This window comes from Lissotriton vulgaris, chromosome 3_1, assembly GCF_964263255.1.
Source record: "Lissotriton vulgaris chromosome 3_1, aLisVul1.2, whole genome shotgun sequence".
In the NCBI taxonomy this organism is placed as follows: domain Eukaryota; kingdom Metazoa; phylum Chordata; class Amphibia; order Caudata; family Salamandridae; genus Lissotriton; species Lissotriton vulgaris.
Window position 1 is genome coordinate 882,387,475 of NC_141689.1, and position 21,155 is coordinate 882,408,629.

At 40.3% G+C, this 21,155-nt stretch overlaps 1 protein-coding gene across 1 annotated transcript in view; it reads right to left on the reverse strand.

Annotated features, from left to right (window-relative positions):
* Positions 1-6,121: 6,121 nt before the first annotated feature.
* The window catches only part of SLC1A1 (solute carrier family 1 member 1), a 400,763-nt gene continuing 385,729 nt past the window's right edge, over positions 6,122-21,155 (reverse strand). The window contains exon 12 of the mRNA XM_086961206.1: positions 6,122-17,275. Within this exon, the coding sequence (XP_086817332.1) occupies positions 17,026-17,275 (250 nt within the window). The 3' untranslated portion in view covers positions 6,122-17,025. The remainder of the gene's footprint in view (positions 17,276-21,155) is intronic.

The window sequence follows — 21,155 nt, forward strand, 5'->3', positions numbered from 1 at the left end:
TGCTGTTTGCACTCTATATGGAACCATTCATAAATGCACTAAAGACCCAATCCAATATTATTCCTTTCAAATATGGTTTAAACACTCTTAAAATAACTGTTTACGCGGGTGATATTGCAATCTTTACTACTGATGTGGTAAAAGCTCTTTCGGGGATAAAAAGGAGGCTAACAGATTTGGGGTTATCTCTGGATACAACTTAAATATTAACAAAACACAGGTTATAGTGAACTATACACCTCCGGTCCCGGTTCAAGGTACATGTAGGACTGCCATATATCTGGGAGTAAAAGTTTCATCTAACATCAAAGAAATAATCAGGCTTAATTATGATTCTTCACTAAAAGAAGTAGCAATCTCATTGAAAAAATGGCACAAGATTCCACTTAGTTTAGGTGGACGGATTAACTTAATTAAAATGAAAGTATTGCCAACATTTCTTTATTTATTTAGATCAATTCCTTTACGCGTTAATAATTTTTTTTTTTAAATTAGATGGGATCTGTAGCTGTTATTTTTGGGGATACAAAAAAGCTCGTAGATCGATTTCCTTGCTTAAATTACCAATCAAAAAAGGAGGGTTAAACTTCCCTGATTTTAGACTATATTTTTTTGCAACTTTTTTTGGTCATCTTCAAAGCTTGCTTAAAAATAATAATCAGTTTTACTTTCATCAGTTTATGTTGGGCACAGAATGTAACCAGTTTTTGGCAAGAGCCAACAACCCTAATTATTTTAAACTGGTCAAGTTCAAGACTGCTAGGGAGACAGTCAGAATATGGAACTTGATTTTGACTATTAGCAGAACCTCTTTTTTTCATTCAAAATTACAGATCTGGGGCAATCCGGGTCTCCCCGGAATCTTCAATGACAGTGCGGAGATCAGGTGGTCTGTGGCATTAATACTTTAGGGGATCTTCATGGTCCCGACGGACTCTTAGATTTCGTAAAGCTTAAACTCCTCTATAATTTGAATGACTCCATGCGGTTTAAATACATACAAATTCGGATTTTTTTAGTCCGCAAAATGAAGGTGTCGGAAGTCTCTGATTCAGGCAATTGGACTTGTCTTTTTTCTGACAAGACAAAATCATTAATCACTGAGAGTTATAAATGTCTTAATCAGCAAAAGGCTGACGATTGTACAAAACTTGCCATAAAGTCATAAAGTGGACTACTAGACTGGGTATTAACATAACAACTAACCAGATTGCTGTCTCTTTTTGTAGCATTAACCGTGTGGTTCAGTCCTCTAGTTTAAGACTCCAATTATATAGAACTATTTGCTTTTTGTATTATACCCCGCAAAGAATATCAAAATGATCATCAAACAGTTTAGCAAATGATTGTTCTAAGTGCCCTAAATGCGATCTTGTGGCGGCGGATTTAGAACATGTATCTTTTTCATGCCCTGCACTGTCGGAGTTTTGGTCTGGAATGGAAAGTATTCTTAATCAGAAGCAGATTATTTTTTCTCCTCTCCCAGTAACTACGGTTCTATTAGATATACAATCATTAAATTGCCCACATAAAGATTTAATTACTATTTTATTTGCGTGTGCCAGACTGACTATCGTAAGGGCTTGGATTTCTGTGAAACCTCCGCATATTATGGAATGGTGGACACTGGTTAACGAAATTCACACCATGGAGTAAGCGTTAGTTAAAGTAAGGGCAATACGATCAATGATGAAACTGGATACAATTTGTGGAACGTTTATATAATTTTTAATTTTATTTTAACCCTTTCCTTTGTGCTTAATCAGTGATAAGGCTAAATCACTGTTAAGGTTGTAACTGCATTTAGCTTATTCTGTTCAATTTGAATTTCTTCGTTTACCAAATCTTCCTTAACTGTTATAAATTATACCTCTGTATGGATTTTATTATATCGTACTGTTTAATTGTATGCTTCATTTGAATGAACTTTTTTTATTTTTTATTTATGCTTCTATGCATTTAGCTTATTCTGTTCAATTTGAATTTCTTGGGTTACCAAATCTTCCTTAACTGTTATAAATTATACCTCTGTATGGATTTTATTATATCATACTGTTTAATTGTATGCTTCATTTGAATGAACTTTTTTTCTTTTTTCTTTATGCTTCTCGTGCTGTCAATAAAAACATTGGATTTGGAGCTCACATATTTGCTCATATTTTGGGGGCCTTCTCTGGAGTTTCTCTGAATGGTAGCTTCATATCTGGCTTAGCTAATTCTCTGGAATCTGCAAGTTAGCGACCACTCAGTATAGATGTATGTCTGGATAGTCATTTTTCAAAAGTTGCTCAGAGGCTAAAAGTAAACTATCAATTATCCTTTTGAGCCAAGCATTCAGGAACCAACGTTTCCTCCCACATTTTTCTACAGCCAATTTTGGTATTTATTGGGGGACATGGTAAACACATGGAGCACAACATCAATTCCTTATCCTTTAAATCTTGCTAGGCTGTTGTCTCCTTTGTTGGCAATTAATCAAATTGAATTTCTGGGCTATACTTTTCCTCCTCAATCGTCTTAAGTTAAAGATTTATATTTTAGCTTCACGGTCTTTATTTTCTTTATGTTGTTCCGCTTCTCTCTCTCAAGGGCAATGCTTTGCTATTCCTTTATTGTTCTAGGCTAATAGCTATTTAGCTGCCTCTTTTTGTGACATTGCCTCTCTGTTTCAGAGTTGTGGAAGATGTGGCTCCTCGGTGCCAAGGCCACTAACCTGCTCAGTGCTGGTCTTCCACAAATTATATCAGTGCTGTGAATCCGACCTATTGCTTCTCTAGATATGCTCACCGATTGATAAAATAATAGGCAAATGCCCCAGTTTGGGAGAAGGGGGGGTGTGTTGCTAAGACAGCACCTGTTATTTGTAGTCTCGAAGCAGTGATCTTCTGTCAATCTTTTTCATCTTATGGGGTTTTCTAATCTTAGATCAAGGATCATTTTACTGTGCATGAAATACCTGTTTTTTCAACAGAAGTTCTCAATCAGTTAAATCACCGTAATTTACAGATTTACATTCACCATATTCACTCAACTAAACTAAGAATTTTGAACACGCAACACATAGTCAATGTTATTGAGATATCAAATCTCTCTTCGGATTTCGCTTACCAGAATAAAAATTCCTGAGGTCTTTTTCCTAGGACATAGTTTTTGTTCTTCCAAATTATTGTTCTTAATGGTAGGTACCGGTTAGTATTCTTTATACTAACTCACTGCTTAGAAAGAAATTTTCAAAACCTGCCTTAATTCGGTTAGTGTTTAGACAAATAACTTTGCGTTTAAGGTCTTTGTGCTTAAGTCAAGGGGCTTGTTTGGTGCACTGCAACTGAATTTTTGTTAACATTTATTGCACACCTTTGTTCCTTTGTAAACTAAAGAACAATGTGTGAAGATCTCTTAATGACATTTTCAATGTTCTTTGTAAATTCTTGCAAAGAATAAACTATGTTCTATTCGTCTCTTTATTTTCAGTTTGGACCACCTGTGTGGCCGCACTGTAGAGCAGCAGAAGCACACGTTGGAGAGGAGTCAGTCGAGTCAAGATCCAGGCTTTACCAAGAAGGAAGAGCTTCCTATCGAATTTCTAGCTCAAGATCTGGAAAGCCAAGCACCTGCATGTGGGCAGGACATGGCTTGTACAGCCTTCAGAAATTCAAGATCGCCTGGGAAAATCCCTTGCAGTCTTTTAAGATCTTCCCATGCCACGTGCTAGGTAATCAATACAGTATCAGTATTATGTATTTTACCAAATTAATATATATATATATATATATATATATATATATATATATATATATATATATATATATATATATATATATATATGGTTGTTATTTAAGTAAAATGACTTTGTCCTGGTTTAGCTAAAATGTGAGTCTTGGCATTCACCTGCTAAGTGCTGAAGGTCTTCATAACACCTAAAGAAGGGCTTGATAAGCCACCAAGCACCTTAAATTGCGGTAGCCAGTTGAGCACATATATTTTCTAAAGACAGGTGGAGAGGAATGATACAGTCACAAAATGCAGAATATGGTTACTGCGTACATGTGGTTCAAGAAGTCTACCTGACAAGATAACGATGTAAATGAGTTGCTAGCATAAAAATGTTATTCGGTTAGTTAACACATGCTATGTTTTTGGAATTGTCTGAACAATTAGTTATCAATATAACTGCAACTATGCAATTATTCAAGAATTGCAGTATGTTGAACTGTTTTACCCTTCCCACCCACTCACACAGCCTCCAACTTTTAACTCTGCTTGGTCAGCCACCCGTGACCCAACCGGATCACAGAAAAACCTTTTCCATCATCCTGAGAGTGGGAATTTTTTGCACCGGAACAACACTGAAAATCTTACAGTCTTATTGAACTTAACCTGGATAAACTTAAATTCTGCAATGATAAGCAGCGTTCAGAAACCCTCTTATCAAAGAGGGGTTCTTTGATAAGAGGAAACCGACCCCTACTAAACAATTCTCACTGTAACCTTAATGGAAACTTGGACTTGGGATCAGAGGGGCTGCTGGACGACTCCCCTGACTACTGGGTCGACTGGGACAAGAGGAAAACTAAAAGGTTCTGAATTAATACCTAGTGGGAAACCTGCCCAATTAATTGTAGCAGTGGGTGCCATATGCAAAACAGTGCAGAATAAAGAAGCATTGAAACCGTTAATAGGGTTGTCACTTGCATATTTGATGCACACAGACACATGCAAGGTACACACTCATAGATACAGAGAGTAACCCGACTCCAGGAAACCATGCACAAAGGAGCAGGGAGTTTTTGTTATCCCATGCACAGATCAACGACCATACATGTCCACTGCATTTTTTTTCCCGGCTACATACAGCTTGAACTGTTTCTCAGAGCTTATTCAATAAGTTCAAAGAGAAGAGTAATAGGTCAGCCACCACAGGCATTACTAGTTGCAAGTGTTGTTCACATTTTGATCAGCCCACACTACAGATGTTGGTTGTTGTACCAGTCATTCATGAGGTATGGAGCATTTTCTCTTCACAGGCACATGGCAATTTCATGGGAATATTGTATGTGACTGCATATGGAGGGGAACCTTATTTGCTTCGTTTTGTGTTGTTCTTGTTCTAGTTAGGGCAACCACACTTCCAGATATCCCCGGAGACTATAAACGATGAATTAGATGTGTGTATTTCTCCAATTACCAGAGGCTTTTTGTTCCACAGTTATGGTAAGCAGGGCCAGAGCTTGGGTATTGGGTGTTGCAACCAATCATGTACTTTTAAACATCCTAGTGGTACTGGATAGGTGGGGGGTTTGTTGAAGCAGGCTGAGGAAGTTTTCATTGCTCATTTGCTTTTATGGTGTTTCTTGGAATGAGCAACGGCACGAGCCCTGACACAGAATTTAACTTCTGCACATCCCCACCTTCTGTTCTGGGGCTCCCTGGCCCTTCTCTAGTTGACTTTGCCTGTTACTTACGGTGTTCGGCATTCACGCCTGCGCCAAAGGCATCTGTAAGCCAAGGTGAGCATTGGACTTGGACTGGCGCTTTTGAGTAGGTCCATCCTTGCCAGACACCACCTGTGCTCTACCTCTATTCTATCCCAGCTCATTGTGGCAGTGATGGCGTATACCCACCGGCACCTTTCAAGTTTCTATGGGTCAACGTCTCATTTGTCACCAATTCAGCAATTACTTCAGACCAGTAGAAGCCGAGGGGGTCGAATAAATCAGGTTTGTTCCAAGTGCGGGTGTAGATTTATTCCTTGCTACCTGGGCACAATCAATATGGAAATCGATTTGTGAGATTTACATTCTAGGGAGGGCTTTCAGTTCCAAGTCTGTCTCTAGTAGTTTTCTCCCTTGTAGTACTTTTTAGAGCTCCCACTTGGAAACTTGCTGTTATTACCTCAACATGTTGCCATTATTTTCACATAGATTTATCGATGGGTGTTCCTCTCAGGTACAGGCAGACAAGACAGTGCTGAAACTGAGGGAGTGAAGTTATAAATTCAAGACATGCTCATCCATTCTGAAGAAATGTGAAAGAAACCTGTATGTCACCCATTTTATGAATAAATAGTTGTACAGCCTGCTAAATGTACTTGATATTTATTAAATAAATGCTGCACAGGGAACACATGTAATGTTAAATTTTATTGTAAACATAGTCACAAAAAAAAACAATGCAAAAAAGTAATTTTTATTTTCTGGATTATCTAGAGAAAATTATGAAAACTGGCACTTTCTCATTATTCTTTATACATGTTTTGCATTTGGATACAGGGATGATCTCATACATCGATTTATTGTTATATGTCCATGCAGCATTTTCAGACAGTTCTCGATACGCCTCTGCACAAATTCTATGGTCCACCCTAGTCTGCCTTCAGACAGTGTATGCGTCCATCATTGCTTTAAACCATAAAGGTCTTATGCATGCGTATATTCTAAAAATGTATTGTTTCAAAGCGATGGTTTAAGTGCTTATATGTTACAAAAAGCATGATAATTGAGTGCACTTTTCAGACACAATTGGTTCAAAGCGATGGTTTAAATACTTATATCATTCATTCTAAAAAAATGTCCCTTTGAAAGTTGTCTTGTGGAAATAAACCTCTATTGGTGGCAATGTATCGAAGAGTGGGCGTGGCCTACTGGCAGCAGTGGAAAAAAATTAGTAATTGAAAAATCTGTGGAAGTTAAAAACTACTTTTATATCAACACAGGTTGTATGTATCATTGTCAGATGTTATTATAACTTGTGCAGGTGAACCTCTAATGATAACATTTCACTTTGATTTGCCTGATCAAACCATCATAGGTAGGCAAGAAAGCGATATACAGAGCAATTTGAAGTTATTTGTGTAATTCCGCCCTAGCTAGCTCGGAAAATATCTAGACATGCCCACACCTACAGGTTAAAGTTCATAGTACACAGTGGCTGTCAACCTTCCCATACCTTAGTTGCTAATCATAGTCAGTTAGAAGAATTGATGCTATCCTGAAACTGCATTCACATTCGTGTGGGTTGTTTATTCAAATAAATGTCCTTTTCTCCTCTCAGAGAGCCATGTATGTTTTACTTCCAATCCAGGTCACTGTTTTAGTGTTCCACTCCCGTCATTGAAAGAGGATTTCAATGATGTTGACATATAAAACTAAACAAGGGTCAAAGGGAGAATTACCTTATTCTGGTCAAGCACATGAATATTTGGCACATCATTAACATGAATTACAAGAGTGAAACTATATAAATAATTTGGCACATTTTGTGAGGTTTAGTCTTAATTCTTCAACATTCAAGTGAATTCTGCTGGGTGGGATTATTTATTACTTACTTTTGGTACCCCTGATATTGTAGTAAATCCAAGTCCATGCTGATGATTTTATTGCACTGTAAGTTGATTTGCTATTCTTTGCACTCACTGGTATGTTCTCCATAGGACATCTTGTAGTATGCTTCTCTCTCTAGTAGTATGGTCATTGTGCTATATAGGTTTTTAGTTGGACTGTCATTGAAAATATGGTATCCCCACTTGTTTTGCTTATTACATCTGCAGGTATCCATAGTGTTACCTTTGTTCCTGTGCCGCGATCCTTTCCTGGTTATTTTGCTGCTCTGATCATGCAGCGCTCAGAGAACACCTATTACAGACATTACAGAACATTGACATTTTCTGCAAGCCGGGTTTGGGCGCACAGTAGTATTTTAGGAATGAGGTGACCAACTCTACGTCTCTGAATTTTCTAGTGTGGTTATGCAGTGTCCATTATTAGCCTGTTCTCATTGCACTGATGTTCCATCAAAGAGCAACTAGTCTTGGGCAACAAGCTCTCGGTTTTTACCATTTTAACAATTAATTTGATACTGCCCAACATTTTACATATTGAGGTACCAGAATATCGTTGTCAGAATATTATCTGACATAAACAGGTTGATTAGGTAATTCAGTCTTTAAGTCTTAATAGTCCATCTGGATGACACTCAACTCATCTTTGTCTTTGACCACCTCCTTGATGGTGCTTATGAATGATTAAAAATATGTCTTTCGGCAGTCGCATCCTGAATGTGACATAGTGCTCTCAAAATGAGTATAGATAAGGCTAAGATACTTGTTCTGGATCATTCTAGTGAGAGCTGGTCAGAAAACTGGTGCCCTTCTGACTTAAATTCTCCTCCTTTTCTGGTAGCAATGTTCAAAAACCTAGGTTTTTTCCTGATAATACTCAAACTTCAAGATCACAAGTTAACAGAGTTTCTTCCTCATGCTTTCATTTTTAAAGATGTTTCAGAATGCTTTCCCTTTTTTTACCCTTTTAAGCTCACAAGGCTCTATATCAGACCATCACATACGTGCCATCTTTGAGCAACTAGGAAGCTCCCATGTCTCAGCTTTTAGGGGTCAGCTACACTCGCTTCCCATTATGAAGAGAATTGCTGTTAAAACCACCTGCCTCACTCATCATAAATTCTACTATTTGGAGCCTAATTATATTTATATACTTTTGCATACTATATTACCACTAGAATTTTAAACAACTTCTTCTTCTAAGCTGACATTCCTGTACTGTAGAAGAAAAAGTCAGGCTAGTTGTTCCTTTTCAATGCAGGTGACGGAGCAATGGAACACTGTTCATAACCCTCTCAGACTTCATCCCAACCATCATGGCGTTTGGAAATCCATTAAGTAACTCTCTTCATGATTGTATCTTTTTTGCTTCATAAGCTAACATTATTTATATCTGCAATTCTTGAATGTGCCAGGACATTCTCAGTGTAACAGCAGTGCTTTACCAAGTATTAATGTTACATATAGTCTCCAAAAATACTGTCCCATTGTAGATAATAGAAAATCTTCTTTAAAGAGACCATATTTTGTAATCAACATTACGATACAATATTTATGGCAAGCAATATTTCTGTATACGATATTCTGACATACAACCTTCCTGCGTGCATTATCAACTGCTCCTCCAACTTCTGGTTTTACTAAATCTATAATCACTTTTCGTCCCAGACAGAACAAGGCTTGGTAAGTGCTAGTCATAATAACATCAGAGCTTGAATCGATGCATAAACACATAATCGCACAATCAAAACTTGTGTGAAGGAAATGACTCCCTCCCCTCCAAATATGCCAGTTTAATGAAGTTGGACTAAAATCCGGTAACTTCTGGTTGTGAATTAGTCAGTTATATCTAAAAATGTTTGTTGAAGAACCTGATGCATGAAACAGAATTTCACAGTTAGATCACCCAAAGCAATACTCTGTTGGGAACTTAGATACAATTTCAAGGTAATGTATGCTGTTTAGCCGGTTCCTATAGACTGATATTCTGCTTAAATTACCATTGGGCCCCATGAGAAGAATACAGCTAAAAACATGAAAATGAGATATTGCTTTTGAACTTTGAAATCCTATGATTTTAAGATGCAGGATGAAAATTGTCATATTGGGCATATTTAAAAAAAACATTAGAATTCTGTAATGGCCCCAGAGTGTAAAAATTGACCAACACCTTCACACATGTTTACAATTATACATAACATCCTATCTCCTGTGGGTGATGTGCAGAAGAGGCACATTCCCCATCCACAATCACAGTGAGACAAGAATAATTTCATAGGTATCTCAAACATTACACCAAGGCAAAAGAAGCCTTCCTAGATTCAGATAAATAGCGAAGAGACTCTACCACTTACAGTATGATGTGTTGCATATAGTTGTTCAGTTGCTGATCAATGCGTCACCTAACATGTGAACCTGTTGCACAAACTGTATTCCGTATTAGAAACAAAAGATGCAAAAAGAATTGAAATAAAGAGGAGCTTTTACGCAGAATCACACAATTTGGCTTTAGAGAAGTTGAAACCTAGCAAACAAAGATTGATAAAATACTCATCGCTGCTCTTCTGAATGACGTCAATGCTATGCATATGTTTAGAAGCAATATTTAGCCAAAATGAAATCTGTTATTTAAGGGTGTAACCATTATTAAAATAATTGATAGACAAGCACACTGAGGAATAATTTAAATATCAATAAACCATCTTTGAGGTTTCAAGGACACTAGCATCAAATGACCTCTCTTTTACAGGTGTTTTACCAAAAGTTTTTGTATTAACCGCTTGGGTGCTAAGGATGTGCTGGATGCATGTCCTAGCACCCACCCGATAGGGAAGCGCTGGCGCACCTCCCACAGACCACCCTCAACACTCGATTTCACTGGGATGGCAACACCCACACCCCCTGGTTATATGATGACGTTGGCACACGCACAGCACACCGTCATCAAGAGATGTGACTGCTGCACTATGGGTCAGTCCTCAGCTGTTGGGGTATCCAGTGAGGAAGAGAGACATTGGGAGAAAGAGAAGATTTTTCCCTTTCCCCCGCTGTCTCTCTTCAATGCATTCCTGTTGTGGGATCCCAGGTGGGACTGTGACCGCACAGCAGGAATGCACCCACTAGACACCAGGAATACCTTTTGGCTTGGGGAGTGGCCCATTGGGCTAATATCGCTCCCCATTTTTGAGGGCCCATGTTTTGGTTGTTTGCTGCCGCCCCCCCAAACCCCCACACCGGGGGCAGTTTACCCGTTGTTTAGGCCAATCTGCCTCAAAGGGGACAGAAAACCACTAGACACCAGGGATTTATATAGTTACTTGTCTGGAAGCAGCCCCTTGGGCAAGAGTCACTCCCCAAATATATTAACACAGGTTTTGGCAGTTTTCCACCTCCCAAGGGCAGATCAGCCTTTTTAAGCCGAGCTGACCCCCAGTGGGGCAGAAAACCACCAGACACCAAGGATTTATTTTGACCCATGTTGGGGAGCAGACCCTTCAGTAACAGTTGCTCCCCAAATATTTTAGCATAGTTTATGGCTGTTTTCCCCGCCCCCATCCCCGACTGGGGGCAGATCGGCCATTTTTCACATTACATTGTCTGTAGGGAAAACCTACCAACCCCAGATACTTCTGTAAACTTGGCACTGGGGGACTCCAGGGTGAAGTGTCTCATATGGATCCCACAAGGTTTACTTACCCAGAAGCCCTTTCAAACCTCAAACGTACACTAAAAGCACATATTTTTATCACATTTCTGTGAGTGAAAATACTGAAATCTGCAGGGATCCACAAATTTCCTACCACTCAGCGTTACCACATTTCTTCTGATAAAAATGGTGCCTCACTTGTGTGGGTTAGTTTCTTTGGGAAAACCTTGAGGGATCTACACAAATGACCACTTGCTGAATTCAGAATTCTGCCTACTTGTCAGAAATATGTGGCTTTCTGGCATCAACTATGGCTTTCACCCGGGTTTCCACAACAAATTGGAAGCAGATTGAAAGCAAACAAATTAGGAAAAATGGGCTACCGCTTTGAGAAGTGCCAAAGCTGTATTAAAAACATAGGTTTTTTGATTCAGCTCTGTATATTCATAAAAGCAGGGAAGATGGTGACTTTAACACAGCAAACTTTTTGTTGGTAGCATTTTTAGGAAATAAAATAGATACTTTTTTGTGGAGCACTTCTTTCCTATCCCCCTCACACATTTTTTTTTGCTGTATTTGCCTATTTTCTCAGTCTCTACCAGGAGAATCCACATACTATAGGTACCTTTAGAATCCCCAGGATGTTTGAAAAAAGTACACAAATTTGGCCTGAATACCTTACTACTATTATAAAGAGAGAACAGACACCTTTTGGCAAGGTAAACTCGGGAACCACAGCGCCAATCCACACACCCAATACATTGTTGTAATCCTCAGGGTGTGTAGATGGACATAGGCTGCATAAAATAAAAAAAACGTAAATAAAAAAATTAAAGTTTAAAAACAAAGTAGTCCCCTAAAACAAGCGCTGGCCGCGACGTAGCGCTAACCGCGACCTACACCTGCGTGATGACGACAGGCGGGGAGGAGCGGTGACGAGCGGCGACGTGCGGCGAGGAGTGACGTGCGGCGAGGAGTGCCACGGCGCCTCAGGTAAGGCGAGGCGGGAGGCGGGAGCCGGTCCGGGCAATGTCGGTGCGGGCGGGGGCCGGGAGTGGGGGCTAAGTCCGGCTGAGGTAAAGCAGAGGTGGAAGGCGGGAGGCGGGCGGGAGGTAGGCGGGCGGGCAGCGGTATACGCAATGTCGGGGCGGGGGGCGGGCGGCGGGCAGGGGGCCCGGCCGGGACTAAGCAAATGCTGAAAATGCAGCCCCCAGCCCCCTTCTGCCCCTGGGCAACGCCGGGGCGGGCTGCTAGTGTGGAAATAAAGTTACAGAGGCCTAAGCATGAACTAACCCTAATAGCCAAAAAAGGGTTTAGCATTCTAGGGAGAAAAGGTTTAGCAGACAAGGGGTTAACCTGCACTTACATTAGCCCCACAATATCAACACTTTATCATGGAAGCTGATGTAGAGTCAATAAAACAATTCCATACTTCCACATCTATGCTTTCCTTGATGATATCTTAGGCGATATTCTAGAGAAAATATAATTGCAGGTTTATATCGATGACCTTGATATTTTGACATACAACCCTTCCAGAACTCTAAGAACATGGCGTTTCAAGTTGTCGTACTACCATCCACTACTTATGCCTTTGCTACTTTGACAAAAGAAAAACCCCTTTCAAATGCAACTAGATACAGTTTGCCATTCAAGGGCTGCTTTTTGATATTAAAGAAGGGACTAAAGGGCTTTATACTAAAAAGACGAGGGCCAGATTATTTTAAATTCATCCTTACCCGACAATTGTGTACTGTTGTCTGGTAATTTTGCACTCACTTCTGGAACAGCCGACTAATGCAAACAAAAAGGACAAATGTTCTGACTGACCAAAACTGCATGGCAATAGTGACATTCAGATGATTAGGCCCCAAAAGTAAACCCACTACATTTTATGATCTATTAAAATATAAAAGTCAATCCAGTTAATATTGCTTTTGATGCCTCAACTGCACATTAAACCATGTAATTGATTATATGAAAAATTATACTTTAATTCAGGTTGAACTGATTAAACCACGTTGTGTCAGTAATAGAAATCTCTCACCCTTTAGGACTTTCCTCCAAAGAATAAGAGGGAAAGAGTTTTGAATGGCCTTTTAACTTGAAAAAAATATTGTGTGCTCATACCAGGCACCATGTACTTGATTCGGAATGAACTGATTTCAGTTTTTTTCACTTATCTGTTATCCCTGCTGTTCCTGACAGTTTCCTGGCACTACATTAGTACTATTTTGTTGGGTGCATAAAACTGTGAGCACTAGTGCAGATACGCATATAAACATTTGGTAGACTGCACCTATATTCCATTGCACCCCCTGTCTTGCAAGGTTTCAAAATGTACGTGATTTTATTCCAACTGAAGCAGAGTTTCATTGACCTTCTTTGCAGCTAATTGAAGGGCAGGTTAGTAGCACGCTGAAGTTCTTATTGACTTATGTCCAGGGCTTTAAGTGGGCCGGGTCTCACCGGTTCTGAGCACCGGCAGTTTTTTTACGAAGGCCTCGAAACGGGTTTCTATCGGGCTCTGTTTTGTGCCCTGGCACAGGCGGTCCTTCTTTTTTCGTGCGTTATAGGGGAAGAGAAATCCTTTAAAGAGAGTCAGTTTCTCTCTGGATTTCTCTTCTATTTTTGGAACTAAGGAGCAGCAACATTGTCGTGGTGTCACCAGGTCTTTATGTGGACGCTTTTTCAATATTATATACAAGCCACAGTTGCTGCTTATTTATCGTATGCAACTAACAACCGTTGACGAAGCCAATAGTCCTGATTTGTTGTAAGTTGACAAAAACAGCAAAATACCAGTGGGGCGGCACACTATGCTAAGCACAAACTTTTAGCTTACGTTTTTTAAGGCACGTCCTTAATTACATTGGCCACGCCCCCTTGAGAGACCCCCCAGTTTTTTCATCCCACTTAAAACCCTGCTTCTGTCTTAGAAAAATCTTTTGGCGGTGGAGACGCACGAGGAGTGTTGTGAAAATAAGTTGGAAGTTGCAGGCTTTCATCTTATAAACCCTGTAAACAGCTCTGTACTTTGACTAGAACCAAAGCCACGGTGGTTCCTGTCAATGTATGAAAGGTCTGACAGTTGACACCACTAAACCTTTCAAAGTTTTTAAGTATTTTTAAAACAAACTCCCAAAGTGAGAGTTTGTTTTAGAAAAACAAAAAAACTAATGGCCCCCAAACCCTGGATTTTTCTTTCAGGATGTGTGTGTGTGGGGCGAGAGGCATTGTTTTTTTCCTGTACCTTACTGCCAGGCAGTGATGGACGGACATAAAAGAAAAACCTTTCTCACCATAGACCCTAAATAGGGTGGGCAAAATAAATTAAGTTTCCTGATGACCCCTATTCCGTTTGTCTGTCGGAGGAAATATTCTGTAGATGGAGTCGATGAACGGGTTCTGTCGAAGGAATACTGATGGTGCATCCGACTCAAAATAGGGAGGGTGGACCAGGAATTTGGCAGGCAGAGTACTTTGTTGCATGTGCGACAGAGTAACCTATTCACTAAACTCTAAATCGGGCCCTCAGGTTCCTAACTTCTAAAACTGCAGTTTAAACTAGTCTCACAATCCAAGAACATGTAAAGACAGTGGTCAGGGAATTGCTAACCAAACTGCCAGTGCCACAATTTGTTGCCAATGAGGGCAAATTTGTTTATCAACTTCCAGTCAGTTTTTTCTGATGACCAGTCATGGATACTGTCCCCTCTTTCCTCCTCAAACTTCTCCACTAGCTAAATGGCATCTGTAAATCTCCTGGACGTGCATTGAAGATATTATTCATCGGCTGTGTTAGATCGCAATTAGAAGAGGAGAGCAGGCAAGCCACTCTAACTCACAGTGAGATGGTATGTGGCTAGGCAAAAAGAATGTTGGCCCGATACATACTTTTTACGAAAAAGATATACGCATTTGCACTAACCCCAGTTTCCAGTTCTAATACCTCTAGCAGTAGAGTATGCTTCAACACTGTCAACGATGGTAGGGAGGACCAGGAGAGCCAGTACTGTTGGGCAACCCAGAGCTCCTTTAAGGAGGACTTTCCCTTTACACTCATTATGCTCTGAATTATGCATAAAAGGAAGGTAGCTACTGAATTAGCAGTAAGCATAACATATACATTAATCATGTGAATCTGTATAGCTGATACTTGGCTCACTATCAAAATCCATCAGCTTGGTAGATCCAAGTATGCTTACTTCTGTTATGTATGTCTCGCATAGTTCATTTACAGTAAATTGTTTCAGTGTGCGTTTGTGATGCTAGTACTCTATCCAAGGGTGCATCAGACTTAACAGACCAATCGTGTTAGTACATTATAGTCGCAACTATTGGTAAACTACACATTGAGAAACAATATGGTTAAAGAAGATTTGGCAGGCAAGCATGTGACAGTGGGAACACAATCAAAAGAAAAAGGATAAGAAGCAATAGAGCAGATAAAAAGTTAATGATCAGCTCTGAAATGGTTCATGGGATAGCAAACGGGAGGCAGTAGGCCTATCCTTGGGATACTGGCCATGCTGGCAAAAGATTAACACAATTTGCACATTCCTTTATCATCAGCACAGTAATAGATGAGTGTTTGAATCACAGTGCATGATTAGTCTTGATTTGTAAACGTCTAATTAAAATTCAGTTTTCACCACCTAAATTTATATAAGATGCACTTAATAAACAAATCCAAAACTGGTTCTATTTGATATTGGTTCTGTTTATCTTTGGCACTTTCACTTTTGAATCACAAGAGATTCATTATTTTTTGAACCACAGGAGAGATGCACTCGAATTATGACCCTACACTTTCATGCAATATCTTTCGCATATTGTGGGTCCATGGGTGCTTAAGACTGACGACTTCACACTTAATGGAAACATTAATAATTTACAGAAAAATATGTGCAAATTTCATGTAGATATTTCCAAGCCTGGTTGGTAGGTGCAAGTGCAAAACAAAATTCTCATTATGAAGAGGAGTGATCTAAGGAGAAGCATACAGTGAAGTCAGGGACATGACTAAGTGCTTTAGTAGGGATGGTGTTTGGGATTCCATGGAGAGAGCCCTGGCACCCATGATCAACAGTATCAGGGCAATTGCTAGAACCTCAGTTGTGAGTGAGTGATGTGAAAGTGCATGAATGTTCTAAAGAGAGATACCATCCCATAGCAATCATTCGTCTAGCGCCCAAGCCCTGGACCAGTTCATTATAATTCACAATAAATATGTCTCCTGCACAGTGTATACATCTTTCCATGCAGAAAAGATCTACAGGTCGAACTATATTAGTTACATCTTTGCATGTTTTCAAGGCCTTTGTCTGAAATCAGAGAACAAATAGGCATGCCTATCATCACTAAAGGATGCTCTGCCTAGCAGCCGGCAAACATCTTTGAAAGGTACACTAAGCATCCACAGTAGATAATGTAGACAAAGAGCTTCCATTACTTCCAGTGGTAACTGGTTCTTGTAGGGCATCACGGCGAAGAAACCCTCTAACAGAGTTTTACTCTGGAAGCTCGGACCGGCATCTATCACAAGGGTAAATACTAGTCAATCCCTTTTTTACGGTTACAAGGCATGATTCTTTTTTCAGTAGAAAGTAAAAATTTGGCACATATCTGGAGCACTTTAAAATGTTGCTGTCCGCAAAACACATAGTAAATGTACGATCAATGACTTGAGCAAATTGGCACAGTATAAAGAGATGCTCAAATACTGTATGTGTCTGGCCAGCAAGCGAACAACACGCTCCGCTGACCTGATTGGTAATGTCCAGGCTATGAGCATGCAGATTTTGAAATCTCATTTAGGAGTGTCACTTCATAAAAGAAAATTACATATCTCACAGCTTTTCATTTTCAATAACCCTGCCCACACGGTGCGAAAACTGTTGATCCAAAAATTGAAATAAAAATTAGCCATTTGTGTATTGAACACAATGAAGTCGGCATCAGCTTTTGAATCATTCCTTCAGCTGCTAACAGATCTTGCATATCATGATAATGTTGTTTCCTGCTCCGAACCAGCAAGTTGTCAGAACTGCGATGTCTGGGTGAAGGATATCGCATCTGACTTATCGATGGCAAAGCCTCCGTTAACATATGATTTCTTGGTGTCTCCGTCCTCTTCATTCTCAAGCATTATTGGTTCGATGGCGAAAGGGTTTGCGATGTTGACTTCGGAGGTGGTGTCCATCTGCTCTAGCTCCTTTTTGGATAGCTTCTCGACAATCCCTGTACCAAACGCATCTCCAAGAACATTCACCATTGTCCTGAAGCGGTCCCTGCAGAACAAAAGAGCATTTGGGAGTCAAAATCAAGACTTTGAAATAGAAAAGAAACAATGTATTTAGATGAAACCCATGACATAATCTGTGAGGTGATATTTAGTGTGAGAGAATGAAATAAAATAATATTTTTGTAGTAAAAACACTCTGCAGTTAAAGTAAGCATCTGGTGCCCTTGGAGCAGGTTGTCTTCATGCAGCCTCAAATCTCAACAGTCTTAATGGACCTCCACCAGCATCAACTGAGGGCTCTGAATGGGTCCGTTTTCAATCTCTTCAATGTCTGCATGGTGCCGGCTCCAACATGAGGAATCACATATACACCACAACATTCACGTAGGTGATCATTGGCAGTCAAGAAACCTTACAGCAGTTATTGCACCAGAAGTGTCTCCGCTGAATACTTCGAAGACTGGAGTCTGGCTCTTAGGTCAAAGAGGCTTGCTAATTCATGGGCCTCCTTCTACAAATAGTCTAGAACTTAGGAGTGCCTGTGGAGGCAAGCCTGTTAATGTTACTACAGTTGAACAACTAAAAAAATATATATCTTTCTATAATTATCAAATCATCCGATATGGAAGCCTGAATCTGCACCTCCTTCCTCAACAAAGGGCACCCGAGTTTCTTTCTTTTTACCTTTAGGGCTGTAGGCTATTTTCTGAGATTCAGGAATCCCCAAAAATGTACCTGTTATGATAGACCTGTGATGTGAAGTTCATTGCAGCTGACTGACCCCATCTCAGTGATGTGTTGACAGTAGATGTTACCCACTTCATATCCCCTTTAACACCCCTAAGCCCAGTCTTCAATGGAAAGAAATCTGAAGCGGCCTACAATAAGAGCTACTGTCAGCAAAAATAATACATACATAAAACAAATAAACATTATCCTATGTTATTACATTACAGTTCATGGATTCTCTTTGGGAGCTCTGGTAAACATCGAGGTATTCAAAGAAGTTTGTGAGACTGAGATATCTCGAAGGTGGACTTAGAATTGCCTACAAACAAAGAAAAAGAGTAAGTCTTGCATTCCTTCCTGTGTATTTGCAATATTATTTAGGGGGGAATCGGCGGAAGGAAGTATTATCTTTACACCCTGCAACGCTGAAGTCATAGAAATGAAATTTAGAGAGCATTTTGGTCAATTTATATCATATTTTCTGCTTTTTGTACATCTTTTTTAGAAAATTTATAAGCAGATGGGTGAAATTTGTAAAAGAATTGCGAAACAGGTGAAATTAGCCCTTTGTTAAGCCGCTTGCTAAGTGAAATTGGGCAATGAAAACTAGACAAATCTGCTATGCTGGTAAATCTGAAAAAATAGCCGGTTTCGGGTGTGCAGTGCAGTTCATGTGGATCTCCAAGGCTAGAAAAATATGATCCAGTGAGAACCGCATGAACCAGGTAGTTTGTGGTTTGCCTCATACGGGCTGCCATCCTTCTTGTTTTTTTCTGGGCAGAAATAGGTTAGTGAAATTTCAAAGATTTATGTTGTGATCTGTGTCTGCCTACAACGGAATTACAAAATTTTTCGCGCAACTGTATAAATAAATATGGTAGGCAAGTTTAAAAAAGAAAGTTTTGGGTAGATTTGCAAGGCAGGGCATTTTTAGGTAAACCTAAGGTAAGCAACCCATGGGCAGATTATCAAATATTTTGCTCTGGGGTAACAAGCACAAAATGTTTTTTTACTAATTTACTTTCCAGCGCACAACTTGTTTTGCATTGGAAAGTTCCCTACATGTAACGCAAAGCAGTGCAAAGCTTAGCTTTGGGGGTTGCTTAATGCCAAGGGGGCGCTACCTGGGTGGTATAAGGGCGTTCCCATGCAATCACCCATGCCTTTTGATAAAAAACCTATCTACAAACAATTGTATACACGGTTAAGTGCCAAAAGTTGATGCCATCTGAAAGGAGATGTTAAGACGAGAAATGTTTTAATTTCTACTTTTTTGCCTACTTTGCATGCGTGCTGCACTGGGCAGCACACATACAAAGTGGGAGAAGTGTTTGAACTTATCTAGCATAATATTTTGTACAGGAATGGTACCCTTCCTTTACAGCACCTATGCTCAACTCAGTCACGCACCTTAGAACTATAGCGCTAAGGTATGTGTCTGGCGCACAGCAGCTGAAACCAGCGCGGCACTAGGGAGAACGAAGGAGGGACCCTCTGTAGATATGGTGCTCTCCTGCTCCCTCCATGTCATGCATCGCAGCACAGCATATTTGGCTGCTGCGCTGCATTGCGTGACTTCTTTGAAAATCTCCCCCTACATATCTAAGGTAAAGCACTCTTCTGAGTGCAATCCTTATTTTTGCTGCTTTGAATTATGGAAAAAGTTTGCCCTCCAAGAGGGGTTACACTTTGGGTTTCAATGCCACAGCCATTTTGCACTCTGCAGTTACCGAAAATTGTTCAAACTTCAATATTTATCTCATTTCAAAGGTTTCTGCAGTGGATCTTGCATCACTGTAGTGCTAAGCCTATCAATCTGTGGTGGTCAGCAGTAGCTGCTGGCATAGACCGAGGGTGGTGAGGCAGGGGGCACAAAGAAAAGTAATAATAAATAAAACAGACTTCGCTTCCTGGCTTGCAGCATAATGTCCTCCTCCCTCAGGTGTCTTCTTGAAGCTCTTGACCCAGAAAACGACACTACTCAATACTGGTGCTGTTCTCACAGCATGAGGGAAGTGCCAGGATTGGAGGGAGCGGCCTCACTCAGGACTCTCAAGAGCACTGGAGATGCTATTATTAACCCAGCTGCCTAAGATATTGGCATTGTAAATATGCTGTGGCACATTGCGCCACCGGAATGCCAAAAAAGTGACATTCTGTGGCGAAAAGTGTCGATAGGGCCTCTTAAATTAGGCACTTAGAGCCTCCACATCTTCTAGGGACCTCGTAGGAAGTGACCAAGCGCTGTAGTGTTAGCCGATATTGGCTACTGTTGTACCAAAATCCAAAAGCTCTGAAAGAAGTACAGTGCTACAGCATAGCAGAGAGGTAGGAAACCAAGGCTAAATGGCAAGGGCCACCAATGCGCCGCCTGGAACACTAAAACCCACACTGTTTCGGGCCAGAACTACAGGGTCACCCAAGACCCAAACCTTCCCCAGCCACAGATCACCACCAACTATCGCATGACTCCTTGGCGACAAAGAGGTGGCATGAATTGAAGTGGAGTTTATCGCGGGGACCACTGAAGGCATCACCAGTAACACTGAGTGCTGAGCATAAAATAGTGTGGAAAAGTGAGATCTGGCCCATGCACTGCAAAACTCCTGATTCCACACAATAACAGCCTCTATGGGAGAAGCACTAACACATGCGCTGCGCAAGTGCACCGCAGTAGCCATCACCGCCTAATGCACCCCTCGCTCAGACCAAGTCCGTCGCAGGCATCTCTGGTAGTTCTTGGCAACTTATCGGGGGAAGTGTGCTCTCATAGCAAAACCTGTCACACATCTCCTCAGCTTCGTGTCCTCTGATGTATTAACACCCCAGCACTTTTAAAATTCACCACTCGCCACTGTTTAATTCCACATGCGCAGAATTTAACAGATCACATTACTTTGTAACTCATTCTCAACGCTACTACTGTAGCTGTGTTAACTATCTACCAGGTTTCGCCCTTATTTTGGAGAGGGGGAGGATGTTGTTAAAAGTTTACAGAGGTAGAGTGGATCTACAGTTCTCATACCTTATCACCGATATATTTACAGAAGAATTGTTTATGTTGAGCTGAATCCAAAGTTCAATGTCTTTTTAAAATCGACATTTTACAAATACACATTGCAGCTGTAAAACAATAACTATAAAAAACTATTAAAAAAAGTAAACAAACACCATTTCTTTATAGGTACACTAAAAGC